This window comes from Panthera onca, chromosome C1, assembly GCF_046562875.1.
Source record: "Panthera onca isolate mPanOnc1 chromosome C1, mPanOnc1 haplotype 2, whole genome shotgun sequence".
NCBI lineage: Eukaryota > Metazoa > Chordata > Mammalia > Carnivora > Felidae > Panthera > Panthera onca.
This window is the reverse complement of record NC_138346.1, coordinates 82,923,505-82,943,540: the sequence shown is the minus strand read 5'-3', so window position 1 is coordinate 82,943,540 and position 20,036 is coordinate 82,923,505. Positions and strand designations below refer to the sequence as shown.

At 35.6% G+C, this 20,036-nt stretch overlaps 1 protein-coding gene across 2 annotated transcripts in view; it reads left to right on the top strand.

Moving 5' to 3' along the window:
• ACVR2A (activin A receptor type 2A) overlaps positions 1-20,036 on the top strand; it is an 82,475-nt gene that overhangs the window by 57,729 nt on the left and 4,710 nt on the right. The window contains exons 5-10 of one of the 2 annotated variants that reach the window (XM_060626401.3): positions 5,304-5,327; positions 9,622-9,765; positions 12,058-12,201; positions 13,222-13,367; positions 15,315-15,429; positions 17,902-18,040. In XM_060626401.3, the coding sequence (XP_060482384.1) occupies positions 5,304-5,327; positions 9,622-9,765; positions 12,058-12,201; positions 13,222-13,367; positions 15,315-15,429; positions 17,902-18,040 (712 nt within the window). The remainder of the gene's footprint in view (positions 1-5,303; positions 5,328-9,621; positions 9,766-12,057; positions 12,202-13,221; positions 13,368-15,314; positions 15,430-17,901; positions 18,041-20,036) is intronic. The other variant, XM_060626402.3, reaches the window with a different exon arrangement.

Sequence of the window (20,036 nt, the reverse complement as noted above, 5' to 3'; positions counted from 1 at the left end):
TAGTTCAGGACTACTGCAAATGTCTCTTTCTTCTGTGTTCTACCTTTGTGTGTGATTATTTTTGTTACAACTTAAATTACAACTAAGTTTTATGTATACTTCTAAACTGATTGTTGGGAGAAGTGTCATAAATTATTTGTAGACTTGCAGCTTGACAAAAAATTACTCTCTTAGGCATATATGAATTATTTTACTTAACAAATGAATGGACAAATCTCTGCTTGAGATTTGCTGAAATTCTATGTCCAAAAGCAAAAAAGAAGGGAAGAGGAGAAGGAAAAAAAATTAAAAGCTTTATCCAAAGTTTAAAATGAGTTAAAGCTGTACATTAAAGTTAATAATGGAGCACTTTATTTCTAAAAATGACTTCCATTTAATTTTTAAAATCTTGAGTTCAGTTTTTCGTTGGACTGTGGAGGACCGCATCTTCCAATTTACAAGTGGGACTGATGCGTATAGATGAGAGTACCTAATTTCTCCTTTTTCAGGGTGCCTGGGTGGCTCACTCAGTTAAGTGTCCTACTTCAGCTCAGGTCATGATCTCATGGTTCATGGGTCCGAGCCCCACATTGGGCTCTGTGCTGACAGCTCAGAGCCTGGATGGAGCCTGTTTTGGATTCTGTGTCTCCCTCTCTCTCTGCCCCTCACCCGCTTAGCTCTGTCCCCCTCTCAAAAATTAAATAACCATTAAAAAAAATAAAAAATTTCTCTTTTTTCTTATCTGGCAAGATGGAAGATAGGAAGAAGTGACTTTGATTTTCTCTCAACTCTACTTCCTGGACCTCATCGTAGATCTGTTCCTTCATTCTTAGCTACTTCATCACTGTCAAATCTTTTCTGTTAATTTGAGACAATAAAATGAAAAGGCCCATTTGTTAGTGAAAAGCTGCTTGTATCACATAGGCTGGCGGGTGTTCGTTCGGGTTTGTTTGTTTTGTTTTAGCTTAACCACTCACCTAATGCTTGAGAGCCTGTTGTGTGCTGGGCATCATGCTGATGTGTGGTGATAAGCATCGGAGGGACAGTTCTTCCCTTTTGAAGCCCACAGTTAGTATATAAGGGAACAAAAAAATAGGTTGGTGATTGGTTGTTTGGCTTTGCAGCTTGGCAATGACAGGCAGAGTAAGAAGGGAGCAAGAGTGGAGGAAAAGAGGAGAAATGTCTGACTCCAGTTATATAGTGACCAGGAGCCATATCTGGGACGCTTATCTAATGATAAGTGCTCAAAACCTGTTAGCTATTATTGCTGCCAGAGTAACAACTTCAGAATTGTACTCGAAGTTGTATTTATTGAAGCCATTGAAGATACATATTTATATGCCAATACTTTGAAATTAGCGTAATAAAAAATTTCAATTTTGAGTACTCTGTCAAGGACTACACAGAGCACTTTACACAGATTAATCTTTCAACACCCCAAATATAGGTTCTGTTTTATTAAGTCCATTTTATAGATAAGAAAAACAAGGGACAGATAGGTGAAGTGTCTTGCTCTAGTGTCAGTCTTTGGAATGGTAGAGTCTGGGCATTTATATCCAAGGATTATTATTCACTGAAATGATTTTAATTGAATGGCTTATTTATTCCAGTAGGTAATTAGATGGGGTCTGTAAAAAACTAAAGCAGGATAAAGAGGACGATCAGAGTATATAAAGTATGTTTAAAGTAGTTTTTTGTTTTTTTGGCTGATAACTAAATCTTTATTTACATTTATGTCATAAATAAAGGAGCAAAACACAGGGAAGTTTTGAGAAAAATATTACAAACATCTACCACTCAGAACAGACATTTTCTTACATCTACTTTGGATCTGTAGGAAAACGTAATTGAAATAAAACATTATTGATAAAGTTGAAGTCCCTTTTGTATCCTTCATCTCCAAAACACTTCCCTTCTCAGATACAACCTTGTATACCCTTTGAGTTACTGTTTATATAAAAATATAAACAACGAGAGGTGCCTGGGTGGCTCAGTTGGTTAAGCTTCCAACTTTGGCTCAGGTCATGATCTCACGGTTCATGGGTTTGAGCCCCACGTCAGGCGCTGTGCTGATGGCTCAGAGCCTGGAGCCTGCTTTGGAATCTGTGTCTCCCTCTCTCTGCCCTTCCCCACTCATGCTCTCTCTCTCTTTCAAAAAAAAAAAAAAAAAAACATTAAAAAATATAAACAACGAATATTTATAAAGTCAAAATAGCTTTTATAGTAAGTGCATATAACCCTGTAGGTAAACATAACCATTTTACCACGCCATAATTTATAGAATATGTAGTGAACCTTTTCCTTTTTGCAGCTTTACTTGAAGAATACCAATGCTAAAATAAATAAAAATTTCTTCTATCCTTAATAATAAACCTGATGCTTTTGAGCAGTGGCCAGAAGGAGATTGGTTTCTTCAGACTTTTAACCTCCCCCCTGCTAACTACCCTGAGGAGCTACCTTCTCCTTAGGGAACTTATTCAGAATCCTGTCTCATCCACCTCTGTCTGCCTTTGCCTTGCTTTCAGGAGTTAGTTGAGAGAAACTGGAGGAAGTAGGAGTTGGTGCATCACAGTGGAATTTTGAAGATCTAACTGGATAGAATGATGGCTGTGCATTTGGCGGTATCAATATTATTGAATCTGTTAATGTATAATGTCTTCCTAGCTCAGAAACATTTGTTCTGATACATACACTATATTATTTCTTTATATGTTCTATTTCTATCTACTTGGCAATAGTCTTTTTTAAAATTAGCAACTGTAACATTTCCTACAGCATGAGATAATTAGATGACTAAGATGAGACAAATTCAGAATTGGTTGGTTTTCAAATACTTTGTGTAGGGGGCAGGGGGTAGGAGGGGTCCTTAATTCTTCTTGAGGTCCTAAGAAGATATTTAGTGAGTTATCCCCGTTAGATATATATATATATACACACATATATACATATATGTATATATGTATATATGTGTGTATATATGTGTATGTATGTGTCTATATGTATATATAAATGTATATGTATATATACACACATATGTGTATGTACATACACACACACATAAAATATATCAAACTTGGAATGATTTAAGTAGTAAATAAGAGAAAATTCATAGTATATGTCCTATATGTTTATAGTATATAAATGAACCAGAATCCATAATCTAGAAAGATTTCTTTGTATTCCTGTTCTGTATATCTAACTGCCTACTAAACATCAGCAATTAGATATTTCCAAGTAGTTAACATTCAGGGAAATAATCTCTCCAAACCTCGTTCTCAGTAAATAGAACCAGTAACCATTTGGTTGCACGAGTCATTGTATCCCAATGCCATTTTCCTACCTAATCTGTCTCCCTCTAGTACTTACTCCATTTTTCAAGGATCCTCTCCCCAGGAAAATCTTATTTAACCTGCCAGTGTAAGTCAGTTTTCTCCTTACAGGTGCTCAGGATACTGAATTTCTCTTTATTGCAATTATTTCATAATTATGCATTCATTAGTGTGGTATCTTTGATTAGTCTTACTTCCCCACACTGTAGTAAGCATCACGAGAAGCCAGATAGTCAGTGTCTGGCACAAAGTAGGCACTCAGTAAAGATTGGTTGAGTGAATGGAGAAGTCCTAGTCATTATTTTCTGATATTTGGCAATATAATTTAGTTAAATTTCTTTCCCCCTTATGGAATAGGCAGCGAAGTCTCTTTCGCATCCAGGAGCCTAATGACTTGACATTAATGTGCTGATTTGTTTTTTACTGTTCTCTCCAGTTATAGTGCATGATAGTCAAGTTTCATTTTCTGTGTTGTGAATTCAGATTGTTTTTTGTGTGTTTGTTTGTTTGGCTTGGTTGCTTTTTATCCATGTATTTCAGTGATTTAATTTTTTTGGATTCTGTTTTGACCCTTTTATTTTGTAACATAGTTTACACATTGAGGCCTGTTGTTGGCATCTCTTGTTTAGCTTGATCATTCTAGGACTTATTCTCATGTTCATTTATTGAGAAGTATATTGGGCAAAGATAGACTTTTTGGTAAGATGCATGGATGGCACATACTTGCACTGTGTTACTTGCAGTGGTAGGTTTATTATCCCTGTTACAAGTCACTGTAAAACAAAACCTGAGACATACCTATGCCCTGGGAAGCTAAAGTCTAGTTATTCATTTGGCATGTATTTCTTTCAAAGAGATGAATTTTACTCTGGAGTACTGATAAGATGTTGTGATAGTAGGATTAGCTAAGCCTTTTAGATGAATTATAAATAATCCTGAACCATTATCATAGGAGAAAAATCAAGAAGGAAGAAAAACTAAGCTGCTGGTACAGATAAATGAGTTGTCAAATCAGTGCTATTCTCTGTATAAATATTGTAGAGATACTAGAAATGGCGGTTTTACTCAGCGATTGGAGGGGATTTGAAGGAGGGGATTTTTACATTGGTGACAGTATTTCTCTTAATTATAAATTTAGGCCCTTAACTATATTAGGATGACTGGGAAAATGAAAATCTTATTTTCAAAAGTCTTGTCAGTATCTAAGTGTCCTCAGACTAAAAAATATGTATGGATACTTGTTCTCATGGCCACCACTACTTGACTTCTTCACTCTTACGTGGCTAGTAAGTAGTCAACAGTGGGCCTGGCCTGTCACTGTGTTCTACTTAAATCTCATTTTTAAAATTTTTTCCTCGGTCTTATTTTCTTACCCTAGTATATTGTTTATGTTGCACACACAAAGACATCAGGAACATTTTTCTATTATGATTCTACTGTCTTCCATGAAAAGGGGAGTGAAGCAGTTCAGGAAACAGATTTTAGAGATTCGTAAAACAACTGTTGGAGTGTGGGCTGAGAACCAACTTCTAGTTACATAAAAATGTTTCCTGTGCTGCTCCTGGTTTTTGTTAAAGGCAATACTGCCCTCTCGTGTCCAGAAGCCAATTCCAAGATATTTTCTCAATTAAATTGCTCATTTTACTCTTCCAGTTGAGACTCTAGAACTTCTTAGAAAAACAAGTAACAATTACTTAAGACTTGGAAGTTTATTGGATCAGGTAACTTGGGGTCATACCAGAACCATGTATATAATAATACCCCTTATCTGAAAGGTAATGTCCAAGTTTTTTGTTTGTTTGATATTACTTTCCTCTGTTTATAAGGAAAGTGTTCCCAACTTTTATTTTAAAAATATGATAAATTGGATCATTGCCAATTTTAAAAAGCTAAATCATTATTCTCTTTCTTTCACTTTTGTAACTGATGTGTCATTTTTCATTTCATTCTTGATATAAATCGTAATTTCTTTTGCCTGTGTTTTTTCTTCACAAGCACGCCTTTCATATAATGATAGAGGTAAGATGCATTGATGTTTGTTTTATGGTTGTGGAACTTTTTGTGGATGCATACTGAACATTTTGTTTTTAGATTTTTGTTGTCGTTGTTGCTTTATTGTGCATCCTTTATAAATTTGTTATGATTTTTTTTTTTTTACCACTTTTAGTATTAAAAACATGATTGATTTGCCACCGTAATAGTTTTGGTTTTCAAGGAATCGTTACCAGCATTTATACTTATCTAAGTTGGAATGTAGAAACAACGGTTTTAGTTGAGTAGACATTAACCCCTAGTGGCTAGAAATGTCACTAGCTTAAATGTTCACGTATGCACATTTTTAACAGGAGCTGACTTTCTGGTTGAACCCATTATCTTTTATCATGAAATCTGTGTTTTCAGATAGTTTCTTGCATCTTTAGCCTCTGTAGCAAATGGGCTAGCCAGTTCATCTTTTGCTGTCTAGAGATTGAGGCTTTATTTTAGATTAGAATTCACCCTTCTCACCCTTGAGAACTCAGAATAAAGAAAATGATCACAGACTACTTTGCAGCTCTTCACTTGTACTAATTTATTCCAGTCTTGATTTTAGTAATTCTAGAGGGTAGTGGTGTTTGGGTAGGTGCACTTTTTTTCAGCTACTGCCATTTGTTGTTTCTCAACATGAGGTCTTCTGATGCCAGAATTGTATAATTTTCATATACAAATGGATAAAGGAGATGTAATCAGAGCTATGTTCTAATACATGTCTTCTTAACTGTGCAAAGTAGCATGGGTATTTATTGCAAGAGAGCTAGAGACTTAGGGCAAGTTTTCAGGAATTCTGCAGACCTTACCATTGCTCCCTAAAAGGTGGTTTTCTGTGTAGCAGGGCGAAGACATGTTTTATGGATAACATCAGAATGTTGATGTCATTATGAAGTTTAAATCTGAATTTATCTCTTTGGGTTGTTGATATATTTTAAAGGTATAAATCTTTATTCCTAGAATCAAGTACAGTTGACTCTTGAACAATGCGGGGTGAAGGGAGTGCCGACGCCCTACATGGTCAAATCTGCATGTAACTTTTTACCCCCATCAAAGTACTAAATTTTGTGACTGGTAACACAAACTGTTGATTAACATATATTTTGTATGTTGTATGTTTGGTATACATACTTTATTCTTACAATAAAGTAAGTTAGAGACAAAAAAAAAATGTTATTAAGAAAATCATAAGGAAGAGAAAATACATTGCATTATATTTATTGGAAGAAAAAAGAAACCTAATAAGTGGACCGCTGAAGTTCAAACCCATGTTGTTCAAGCGTGAACTGCGTAGACTTTTGGTGGGTAAATTAGTATAATGATGCTCATAAACTGAAAATAATTTCTGATATTCTTAGATGATAGGATAAATAAAAGCCAAATATTAGAGATACAGTTAAAGCGTCTTATAAATTTAATGAAGAGTTGAAAAGTATGACATAGAATAGTCTAGTAATTTTTCATTAAAACAAAAAGGCATATTGATTTGGCACTATATATTTTATTCAGTTAGCTGTACTTCATTAGCTCATTTTGAGTCTCAACTTTTCAGTATTATAGAATATTATTTAAAAACACACATGTATCATTTCTAAAAGTTTTGAGATTTTATAGGAATGTGTTTTTGTAGACCTTTTCCTCACCCTTTAAAAATTTGCCAGTGTTCTTAAATTTAAGCTTTTTATTTATAAGTAATTTTGACAACAGTCTGTTTTCAGGTTGTTATGATATAATACTGAATAGAATGGTAATGTCATTGGGAGAGTGACCTAAGATACTTTACTGAAATAATGGTAGCTTAGAACTTGCCAAACAAAACCTTGGAAACTTATGGGAACCTTGAAGTTTATCTTTGCACTTAGAAAATATTCAGTGATCTTTTCCCCCTAAATATAGACATTGAGAGTTCTTGCATGTTTCCTAAAATTAAGGTTAGTATTATTTTGAACTGCTGACATATTCTTGAGATGTGGATTAAGTCATCTAAATACTGTTTTATAGACTAAATCCTAGCTGTGTGGTTGGTACTCTTTAGAACAGAATTGGTAATATAGAATGTTATCAAGAGACATTATCAATTTATATTAAAGTTATTCAAAATCTTAATGTTTAAGTAAAGAGCGATTCTATTCTTTACCTCGTTATTTTGCCTCTTCACCTTTCAGCTCTTATCTGCATACTTTAGTTTTTGGTATCCCTGCTTTGACAACTTGACGTTTCTGACTTATTTCTAAAGAAGGGGGGAAATCATTGATTTTAACTTTATAGTAATTTTAAAGCTTTTCAGGGGCACCTGGTTGGCTCAGTCGGTTAAGCGTCCGACTTCAGCTCAGGTGATGATCTCACAGCTCCTGAGTTCAAGCCCTGCATCGGGCTCTGTGCCGACAGCTCAGAGCCTGGAGCTTGCTTCGGGTTCTGTGTCCCTCTCTCACTCTGCCCCTCCCCTGCTCATGCTCAGTCTCTTCCTCTATCTCAAGAATAAATAAACATTAAAAAAAATGCTTATAAAGTTTTTCAAACATAAATTTTTCTGTTAACATTAATTAGTTTATGCAGTTATCTAATAATTCTTGGACTTTGAACATGAGTGGTTTCTCTTGCCTCCGCAAGAGTAGTTTTCAACCTTTTTTTCTCCTGTCTCCACATCCACATAAATAACATACTCTTTTTCAGTAGAATCTCTTATTACAGTTATAAGTGACCAGTCAGGGAATGAGGTAGGGTAGGTTTAGTTTTGATAAAACCTCTGCATAGATTCTTCTGTCCTCTCCCACTGAGAATCGTAACTTTGGGGGCCATACTTCTCTAAGATTTGTATCTGACTTCCTAGACTCCTCACTCTGTGAAACCGCAACACTCTTTAGCTCTACTGTATAACCTTTCATCTTTTCAATGTGTGAAGGAAAAGCAGCTTTTGTAGACATTTTAAAAATAAACATTTGAGGTTGAAATTAGTTACAGGAAGTATTCTAGTTTATCCTCCTATTTTAAAATAGGAATTCTCAAGCCATGTTATAAAGATTGCCCACAGTGAAATTGCACATTTTTCCTCTTTTATACCTTGCAATGGTTTTATTTTTTGAGGGTCTTTCTAATGTAGATGTCAACTTTTAAAATTCTTGAGTGCCACCAGTAGGCTGAATAATACCTAAAGGGAGCACTGACAGTCTTAGGGCATTAGAAGAGATTTTTGTCTTGAGAGGAAAGGGAAAGAGAGCTGCATGGATAAGGGTATGGCACACTCTTTCCAAGCGACTTAGATGCCATCCAGGGTCACAGTGTCTGTTGCTGTTGCCACAGAAATTTTAGTTCCTCCTTACAATACTCATTATGCAGCCTTTCAAACATTTTTATTACTTTGCTCTGGAAGCTTTTCTGAAGGCTTCCTACATCTTGTTTTAGTTGTAGATATTGAACTGATACGAGGCTTCTAGTGAGGAGTTTGTATAGGGAGGATTCCCTTGTGTTTCATAAATGTTGTGCTCCTGTTCACATACTGTATTTCCTCCATTTTTTAAATTACCTGTAGCAGTACTCTTCTCTTTTGTTTTACTTACCTTGTACATCTACTACAGTGACCACTCATTTTCTGGATTATAATTTGTACTTTCTTTGCCAGTCAGACTCAGAACACTAATAATTTTTATTTCAGGTCAATTTGGTAATTATAAGCAAAGGGATGAATTGTTAATAGGTTGAAAAATCAGAATGAACGTAATAGTTTGGCTATTCAAAATATTTCTCTTATGTGCTTTGATACACTTATTTGCAGTGTGTTTGAGAAGGACTATGGGCATTTCTGAGATTAAAGATAAACAGTCACTGGGGAAAGTAGTGGATTTTGAGGAGTATTTTTCTTTGAGACATAGTCATAACTTGCTGTTGCTGGCACTTTTAAAATCCTCCTCTTCTAATGAAGTATCAACTAGATGAAACCATTGAAATACTGTTAAGTAATATCCTAAAAGTCACAGAAAATCTTAGTCCAGAAAATTAGTGAGACTAAAAATGATTTGATATTTCTCCTGCTGTACTTAGATAGCAGTAGTGAATGTTATTCACTGAATGTTATTATGAAAACTCTTGATTCAAGTGGCTTGCCTTATGATCACTATAAATAATTAGTAATGCTTGAGAAATCAGTTTTGGCAAGACTGAAGTTAATGTCATTTGTATGTGTTTACCATTTCTGTCAATTGATTCCTCAGTATACTCCCTTTTTTCTCATATTTAGAATTGATATGTATTGTGTGCTGCTTTTTAATATTATCATTATTGTTTATCTTAGGACCCAGGACCACCCCCACCTTCTCCGTTACTAGGTTTGAAGCCACTACAGTTATTAGAAGTGAAAGCAAGGGGAAGATTTGGTTGTGTTTGGAAAGCCCAGTTGCTCAATGAATATGTAGCTGTGAAAATATTTCCAATACAGGTATGTTATTGTATTTTTCTGATCTGCACATATTTTTTAAAAGATACACCTGGCTCGATTAGTATAATTCAGAAACAGTCTGAAAATACAAACCATATATTTCAAGGTGGTTCTTTGTGATACTGAGGAAAATGGTTACCCCTTTTGTCCGCCTTCTCATATGAAGCATGGAATTGTACAGTAGTCTTTGGAGTGGTGGAAATACAATAAATGAACACACAGGAGATCTTTTGCCAATAAAAATTCTACAGAAGTGCAAAATGAAGATGAGGATTCCAATAATATAATTTCATTGGATAACTTTTAATATCCCATTGACATTATCAGAAAACAAACAGAAGAATGATAGAATAGCATGCTTGTTTTAGAGTTATTTAGAGGTATTATTACCCAGACTGATTCATTTTGTTTGGTGAATTATCAGAGGCAGTGAATCAGGATGCCCAGTAATTGGTTTACTGTGGACTTGTTTTTCTTTCCCTTTTTTTAATTTTTAAAATATTTATTAATCTTTTTTTTTTTTTTTTTTAAGAGAGAGAGAGAAAGAACCCAGGGGAGGGGCAGAAATAGAAGGGGACGGAGGATCTGAAGCGGGCTCTGCACTGACAGCAGTGAGCCAGATGCGGGGCTCAAACTCATGAATTGTGAGATCATGACCCGAGTTAAAGTTGGACGCTCAGCTGACTGAGCCACGCAGGCACCCCGACTTGTTTTTCTTTTAAAGGGGGCTTACCTCATAAAACCCTGGTCTAATGCACCTCTGAGCTGTTCTTATGTTTTGTTTTGTTCCATTGGTGGTATCGATCTATGATGATTTCTTCTTCCTTGTCTCTTGCTTATACGCCCCTCTAGCTAATGCCATGTGTGGTATTGTAATCCTGGTTGGGTTTGGTGATGCAGGCTCCACCACTGTATCTTCACAGATCTTCCTTATTCCAAAGTTATACAGTCAAGTTAATATACCTATCTTTTATCTTTCTTGCCTCCTCTAAGGCCTGTTAGAGTTGGTGAAGAAGTTTTTTACCTTTTTTTTTTTGGTAGCAATGCAGATATTTTAAAACTATGGTTCTCAGAGGAAGAGTTGAGTCTGTACTGCTAATATTCACAAATTCAGGGTTCTTCTTTCATTGTTGGAAGAAGCTTAAAAATGAGAGAAAGGCTGGGGTGCCTGGGTGGCTCAGTCGGTTGAGCATCCGACTCTTGATTTTGGTTCAGGTCATGATCTCATGGTTCGTGGGTTCTTGCCCCACATTGGGCTCTGCACTGACAGTGTGGAGCCTGCTTGGGATCCTCTGTCTCCCTCTGTCTTTGCCTCTCCTCTGCTCTCTCAAAATAAATAAACTTAAAAAAAAAATTAGAGAAAGGCCTTCGGATATTAACATAAAGGTAACAACAGCAAGAATAACAGTAGCTAATATTTTATTGAGTGCTTCTGTTGTGTCAGGTGGAGGTGCTTCACATACGTGTACTCTGTAATACGTATCGATACAGTACTCATACATAGAATAAAACATACAGTATACCTGTAATACAACAACTCTGTGGGCAGACACTATAGTCTCCATTTTGTTAATGAGGTAACTGAATGATGATGTAACTTGGCAAAGGTTTTTAACATAGTTTGGATCCAGAGGGTTCCTAACCATTATGCTATGGTGCCTCAAACTTTTATTATTCTTCCATTGTGAAGAGAAACTAATCCTTTGTAAGTAGACATGTAGTAAGCATGGATCACTTGCAGGCACAAATGAGCATATAGTATTTAAAAATATTGTATTGCCTATTTATCCCCTATTGCTCTCCTATTGACTTCGTGGGGTATTCTCAACATTTTGTTAAGAATGTTTGATATAATGTTAGTCTTTGAACAAAAACATTGTCCTCTGTTGAGATGAAGTCGTTCTACCTGAAATTCATATCTTACAGAGATTATTCTGAATAAACACAAGTCACTTCTTACCATGATAAAATTACACTACAGTACTAAATTGTAAGCAGAATGTATTACCATCGTTAGATACAGAAGTATGGCATTTCTGCTAACTCCTATATTTACAAGCAAGAAACACAAAAAAGAATGTTTGAGGGAATGGGGCAGGGAAGGCATTTGTGATGGAGTTGTTACCTTATTGTCAGATTTATTTTATGAAAAAATAAGATGAAATCAAAGAGTCTTTTAACACACAGCTTTATTTTTAAATTTTGCCTTAGAATCTTCTTCAGTTATCTCTTAGATATGGTTTATTTGCCTGTGTTCTTTGGATTCTTACCATTCCTTCTTTTTAACTCTAGGACAAACAGTCATGGCAAAATGAATATGAAGTTTATAGTTTACCTGGAATGAAACATGAGAACATATTACAGTTCATTGGTGCAGAAAAACGAGGCACCAGTGTTGATGTGGACCTTTGGCTAATCACAGCATTTCATGAAAAGGTAAAAACTACTTTTCGTTTTAACTCTGGATCAGGGTTGGCTTACCTACTTAATGTTGGCCACAAATCGCTCAGATTTATTTTTCTGGGAACAGTATGTTATTATAGACAGTTAATATTTACAAATTTTTAAAAAAAATAATATAAGAGCAAAGATGGCAACTTTTTCACCTAACCCTCTACTTATATAATACCAGTCTTCTGTCCCTTATTTCTCGTGCTGCAGTTTTATACCTCTCTCACAAATAATTATTTCAGTGTAGCGAGTGCTTAGTAATTTTCATTTACCATACGTGATCCATTTTTATTACACGGACCATTTTTTAGCTTGAATTTTGTTTCTTAAAAATCTTTAATCAGTGTAGCCTGTGAGAAAAATAGAGGCAGGAGATTTATCTGATGATCTTTGTTCTGTCACTGATTTGTAGAGTAGTTATCACTAAAACATACCTGCTATTTTTCCTCAATTTTTCTACTTTCAGATTTAGTGTGAAAGTACATTTTAATGAAATAGGAAATTGTGTTCTCCTTGGCAGTCAGTTTCGTCACTGTCAGATATAAGTGGCTCTTATACTTCCCTAAATTCTTGACCAAAAGGATGGCAATAATCTTTAGAGGAAGATTCTGGCATAGTTTATTGGTCTTAATTTTGGGTTTCCCAGTCCTATGGTGTAACATCTCTGTAGTCTGTATATTTTAACTTTTTAAATATTTCTCGAACTTAAATTTTCAAATAGTCTTTTTTTTTTTTTTTTTTTTTTTTTTTTAAACTCCTGCCTTCTAAATAGGAGGAAGTCGACTGTGTCTTGTAGCAAAACTAAAGATTAGGGGTATTCCTTCCTACTCAAATGTTTACTAAGGGGAAACTTGAACCATTCCAGAAAAATGGATTTTTAGATGTTAATATTCGCTAAAAGTAAAGATATGTTGCCTCCTATCATTTCTTAAAGTCTCCATGTCATATGACTTTTATCAAGAGCATAAGTTGTTTTTCCACCCCCCCCCCCGCCCTTTTCTTTAGGGTTCACTGTCAGACTTTCTAAAGGCTAATGTGGTCTCTTGGAACGAATTGTGTCATATTGCAGAAACCATGGCAAGAGGATTGGCATACTTACATGAGGATATACCTGGCCTAAAAGATGGCCACAAACCTGCCATATCTCACAGGTAGAGCTAAAACTTATACTGTTTTCCCAAATAAGTCAATATTTATTATTTAAATTTTTAATAATCCTGTGGAAAATTTATTTTCCCCCTAATTCTCCAACCATGCTATAGGAGGCAGTTGATTTTCATTTCTTTTTCACATTGGCTTTGAGATTGGCTAGGAAGTATTTTGGATAATGTATATATTAATATCATTAGCAAAATTTAATTATTGACTTACGTTTTGTCTCATTTCTGAAAGCATGGATAACATTGAAAATGTATTTTATCTATCACAAAGGAAGAAATTTGTTTTGCCTCAAAACATGATTTATTTCAAGGATAATTATTAGATATAATTATGGAGAGAATTTGAGTTACCTTTTTTTCTTATGTTTGTAATGACTATGTGATCGTTACCTGAGCTGAGGTAGAAGGAGGCATCATTTGGATAACTGGGTTTAGTCAATTGCCTTCATCAGTGAAGCAATAGTAGTTGGACCCAACGATTGTCATACCTTCAAGAGGGAAAATGTTAGTTCCTTTAAACATGGGATCAGTTTGTCTTCTTGTATTCAATTTAAAGATAGTTGCTTTGGAAAAAGACCCAAAAATACAGAGAACAAACTGATGGTTGCCAGAGGGGAGGGGAGATGGGGGGTATGGGCAAAATGGGTGAAGGGGAATGGGCAAGAAGCTTCCAGTTATGGAAGGAATAAGTCATGGCGTTAAAAGGTACAACATAGGGAATATAATCAGTGGTGTTTTAGGTGACACATGGTAGCTGCACTGTGGTGAGCACAGCAGAATGTATAGATTTCCTGAATCACTGTGTGGTACGCTTGGAGCTAATGTAACGTTGCATGTCCACTATACTTCAATGAAACAAAAAAGATTTGCTTTAAAAGTAGTTATGAACCGATTCATTTAACAGATACTTAGCTGAGGGCCAACAGTTGGGTGTTTTGGGTTCCTGGGAGGCATTTCTTTTAATTCAACTCTAGCATAGCTTCTGATTTTGCAAATCTTGAATAACTTCCACCTCAGAAAGAGCTCCCCTTTTTTCTCACCTTCCTGCATATAGTCGGTCTCTTCCTGGGTTTTTGCTTACCTCACCTAGACCTATAGGGAATTCATTCTTTGGCATCCCCAAAGATTATTAGGAGTAAGGTTCCAAAAAATCTTCTGAGGTGAAAACTGATTGGTTTTTATAGCATTCGTGGGTGTGTACCTGTTGCCTCCTGTGTTCCACTGTTCGTTCTGTGTCTGGGCACATAAATTTAACCACTGCTCATGGCATAGATGTATTTAGCTAGAGTATAGTAATCTCTAGGATGAATCTTTGAAGCTAGTGCGTAGAAGAAGATACCTGATGGTTTTAAAATGGTTAGTCTTCAGAACACCAGGATCTAGCTGGAGCTGTTTATGTTTACGGTGAAAAATTTCTGTTACACATTCTTAGAGATGTTACATATTCTTAGAGATGCTTTTTTCTACAACAAAGCTTATGAATATAAGAACCGCTAAGGGACCATTCTAACATGTAGGCCTGTACCAATAGGCCAGTTCATTTTGTTTGAATATTCTTTGTTTGGTGTCTTAAATTTCAGTTTCAGTGGGAGTTTCTCCAACTATAAACTCTGAAATATTCTTATTACCTCAAAAAACAATTTTATGTTTCGTAGGTAGGTAGGAAGGAATGACCTAGACAGTATTTTTAGAATAGCAGCTCTTTAAAAAACTACTTCATGGAGAAAGTTCCTTACTGTCCATGTTATGAAAAATGAGTTTGTCACTCTACTTGTGTACTTCATGGTATAGGGGGAATTTGCTTAAGCTTTTTCTCCCTGTCCTTTTTTCTGTGTATCAGACTTCTATAGTATACACTCCTTTCTCCCTTTCAATGAAAATTTTTAAGAAATAACTTGTTTAAAATTAATTTGAATACTTTGTCTTTTTATTTGCAAGGGACATCAAAAGTAAAAATGTGCTGTTGAAAAACAACCTGACAGCTTGCATTGCAGACTTTGGGTTGGCGTTAAAATTTGAGGCTGGCAAGTCTGCTGGTGATACCCATGGACAGGTAAGGATGATAACTATAACCTGTAAGAAAGAATAATCTTGTCCCATATTTTCTTCGAATGGCATATCTGGATTGAATTGTTCTAAAATTATTGTGATGGTTATTATTTCAGCATCTAATACAGAATGACTCTCTTAAAGAAAGTAATACATTAAATTTGCTGAGGAAGACATTTTCATGTGGTGAAAGACTGTTAGGAGCTCCAGTGGTTTAGATCCATTCATAAAACAATTTAGACACATATGTCATGGGATTCTGTTTTTAAAACAAATCAACTTAGAATCCAGCACATTTAAATAGATCTAATTCTTAGGGAGTTCTTAGTATTAACTCAGTAGTTTTAATTTGTTAACTCCTTCATCATCCTAAGAGGAATGGCAGAATAATCAGTCACTATTCATGCTACTGTGTATCTATTATCTGTTTTTTTTTTTCCAGACAATAATGATAGTTTCTTGCTTCTTGGTCTTTAGTGCTTCATTACTTCTTAGCTTTTCTCTGAATTCTCTCCAGAGTTCAAAGCACTTATAAAGCCCTGTGCAATGAGCCTGTCTAGTCAGGATCTTGTACAAAGAGCTGTCAACAACAGGAATCTTTAAGAGAGCCAAATAGGAAAGTAACAGTATCCATACATTTATCCTCAGAAACTGTAAGGTTAGTAAAGGTGCTTTCACTCCAAAAGATCACCTTTTTGTTAAGAAGACCAGTTTAACCTGAAAGGTGACATTTCCTTACCAAGTTGGTATGATTATCTCTTCATCTTTCAAATCATGGAAATAATTTGGTAATCGAATACTCAGCTTTCATTTTTCCTAGTATATTGTCCTCCAAGAATAGTTATTAAAGAATCATCGCATAACAAATTTTGGCAGTATTGAATAATGATATAAGAATCTAGTTTAGAGCAGTGGTCAGCAGTCATAGTTCTCGAAAAGTTGACACCAGATGTGTTTGAAAGAAGGCAGTCTTGTGGAGTAGATTACAGAGATGGGAGATTGTGCAGGAGGCCTAGGGACAAACGTCTGAGCTGATAGTGTGATTATCATAAAACTGAAATTGGGAAATACTTTAATCCTCTGGCATCTCATAACCCTCCCCTCCTTTTTTTATGAAATAATTTTGGGACCCATTCATATCTTTTACTGCCCTCTCAACTGGTTTACATGAGAAGGAAAAATAATTACATAAGTGGTTCCCTTGACTTTATATTTCATGGACCAGAAAATTTCGAAATACACTTTATTGTACATTTTATATACTGCAAAGAATGCTGGAGAAAAATAAGATTTTTATCTTATTAATTTATAAAAGAGGACATTTTATGCTTGAAGGTAGTTGTCATTTCATAAGAAAACTACTTTGGATGGCATACATTTATCTTTAGGAGGTGTTCAGAAATGCTTGCTCCTAGTACAATTAGTTACTCAGAGTAGCAAAACAGAGCTGCTATTTTTTTTCTTTCTTTAAAACATTCTCTTATTAAATGAATTAAAAACCTGAACTTGGGAGTCTTAGTGATCTATTCCTTTTTTTTTTTTTTTTTTTTTTAAACACTTCAATTATATGTGTATTTGCAGATAATCATCTAACTTCTAGTCTAGAGATCAGTCACCTAAGGATAGAGCTTTTTGGAACCCATTATCTGGGCTACTCCCTAAATCTACAAAAACTCAATTAGATTGTGATCCACCCAGCTATCTTATAAAATTTTTAAGCGTTCATATATGAATACTGTCAACCAAAGCAAGCTATAGTAGCTTGGTAACCATAGTTACATTACTAAGAAATACCAAATTGTTAGGGACAGATATAAATAAAGAATGCCAAGACAGAATTCATGAATAAATAAATATTATAGACTTTATAGAAATAGAACTTTAAAAAGTTTATCCATCCTTTACTTGGCTAATTCTTTTTGTTATATACTATTTTTTTTTTTTTAACAGAGAAAGAGAAACCCTCAAAAAGGAGTATTTTTTTTAGACACATTTCAAACAGGAATCAGAAGGGCAACTGAAAAGTAGTTTTTCTTGTCCTCGTCTCCAACAAAACCACCAGTGTTTTTGTGATTACTTCCAGAAGGGGGAAAAATTCTAAGCCAACACCCAGCATGTCTCCTGATGTATTTATTAAGTATACCCAGAAAGGATCTTAGCATATATACTGTTTTGTTCCTTGCTGTACAGTGTTTTTGGGAATCTTTCCTTATCAGTCCAGGTTTACCCCCACATTTTTTAAGAGCTGCATGGTACTGTTAAAGCAATCCCTACTGATGGAAACTTCCCACTTCCAGTGTCTTGGCTGTTACTACTTGAAACGGAATAAAATTCTGCTGGACTCTGTAGTCTGGTGGTTATAATTTAGTTACCTGATAGCAGACCATGCTTGGTTTTGTTTCTTTTTACAGAATCATAAAATACTAGTTCATAAAGTTAATGAATAAGTACTGTTTGCTTTCAACATCTTTTTCAGGTTGGTACCCGGAGGTATATGGCTCCAGAGGTATTAGAGGGTGCTATAAACTTCCAAAGGGATGCATTTTTGAGGATAGATATGTACGCCATGGGATTAGTCCTGTGGGAACTGGCTTCTCGCTGTACTGCTGCAGATGGTAAGGGAAAAAATATTTTTTAAAAAGATATGCCTACTGCCTACTACACATGTACGAAAAGGGATGATTACACTCAAAGGTATTATGTTAAAGTACAAAATTTTTTTTTAGGTAGACTACAGGTCTCCAGTAGCTTAAAGAGAATTCAGGAGGCAGGGGATGAGGGCAGGCTGGAGAGGGAAGGTATTGATTGATATGTATTGATCTTTACCATTGCCAGGTGTTTTGCCGGGCACTTCACATACGTCTAGCTTATTTCCTAAAACGACTTTGGAGGTAGTTATTATCTTAGTTTTACCAGTGAACAATTTGAGTCTCAAATTTTAAGTAGAAATTAAGCGGATTGTCAGTTTTAGCTTCAAGGTGGTACATGGTGAAACCTAGATTTGAAACTCTGATCCAGATGTAGGGACAGGGCTGCTACTTTTGTAGGTCCTGCAGGTCCTGCCTGCCCTCAGGTTCCAAAGTCAAGTTTCATGGCAAGAGAAGATGGATGAAGAAGAGCTGGGGGATTTTCCGTCCCAAGTCACTCACAGCTGAGTCTGTTCATCACTCCCATGATGCCCAAAATATACCTAACCAGATGGAATTTACAGTCTGTCCTCCATGACAGAATTGAGCATGCCTTTGGATATACCATAGGTTAAATCCTGCCTCCTAAAAGCATCGAAAGTCTGAGCTGATGTAGACATTATTGTGAACACCAGCTGCATTCTCTATCACACTGGTTCTACAGGATTCCTATTCTTTGTTTTTGTTATTTAAATCCTTGTTCAAGTCTTATAAATATTTGCACTGATTGATTATAAACTTGCATACTATATTCCTGGTGTGAGAAAATTAGTCCTTAGTTCTTCTCATAAGGCCTCTATTCTCTTGAATTGTGTTACAGCACTTTCTTTTGGTTGTGCAGATACAAGGCAAACATCTTGACAAATGTAAATTAGCTTGATCTTTTTAAATTTATAATTACCTAAAAACTTCCTGCAGATTGTGAAAGACCATAGAAGAAACTGTAGAGTACTTAAACCAACTTAACCTGTGTTTGTAAGAATATTTTCCGAGTACTTTAATGGTTTCTCAGTGTAGGACAGACTACCTCTGGTACATGAAATTTGATTTGGGGTACTGCGTTTTTTTTTAATTATTTTTAAACGTTTATTCATTTTTGAGAGACAGAGTGGGAGCAGGGAAGAGGCAGAGAGAGGGGGAGACACAAAATCTGAAGCAGGCTCCAGGTGCTGAGCTGTCAGCACAGAGCCTGACGTGGGGCTCAAACCCACAGACTGTAAGATCATGACCTGAGCCAAAGTTGGATGCTTAACCGACTGAGCCACCCAGGTGCCACTGGGGTACTGTGCTTTTAAGGGGAACTTGGTAGAGTGCTCAGGAATGGACAGCCATTCATTCTTTTAAGATCATGGGTTTGGCATGGGAGTTGATCCAGACCTAAGAAAGTTTGAAGCAATTTGGATATAATTCTAGCTTAGAAGTTCTATGCAAGGAAGAGTAAGCTTGAACGTTCAGTGTAGTTTGGCTCAAAGTGGAAGAGGAGGTATGTTTATTATGTGCATTTATAGAAGCAGAAGTAGGTTGGATGGCAGATACTCTAGGAAAATATATTTCATAAGAACTTTAATAATATGAACTCTCCAAATCAAACCATTAGATATGGTGTTATGGGGGATGTACAAGGCCCTGCCCTTAAGTAATGTGCAGTCTAATTATGGGGATAAAATATACCCTGGACAATTAACTCTAGAGTAAGGTAAGTGTGAACGGTCCAGCTCCGTGCTCAGTACGTACATATCCAGTGAGTTATTTTGGATGAATATAATACCTGAGAAATGTAAAGGAGTGATATGGGAGTTTAGAGGAATGAAAAATGCTTTTTTTCCGGGTAGAAGGGTTATCAGAGAAGTTTTTATGAAAAATGAAAAGGGCAGATGCTGACACTTCTTAAATGCTTTTGCATGTGCTATGAAATACTTACAGA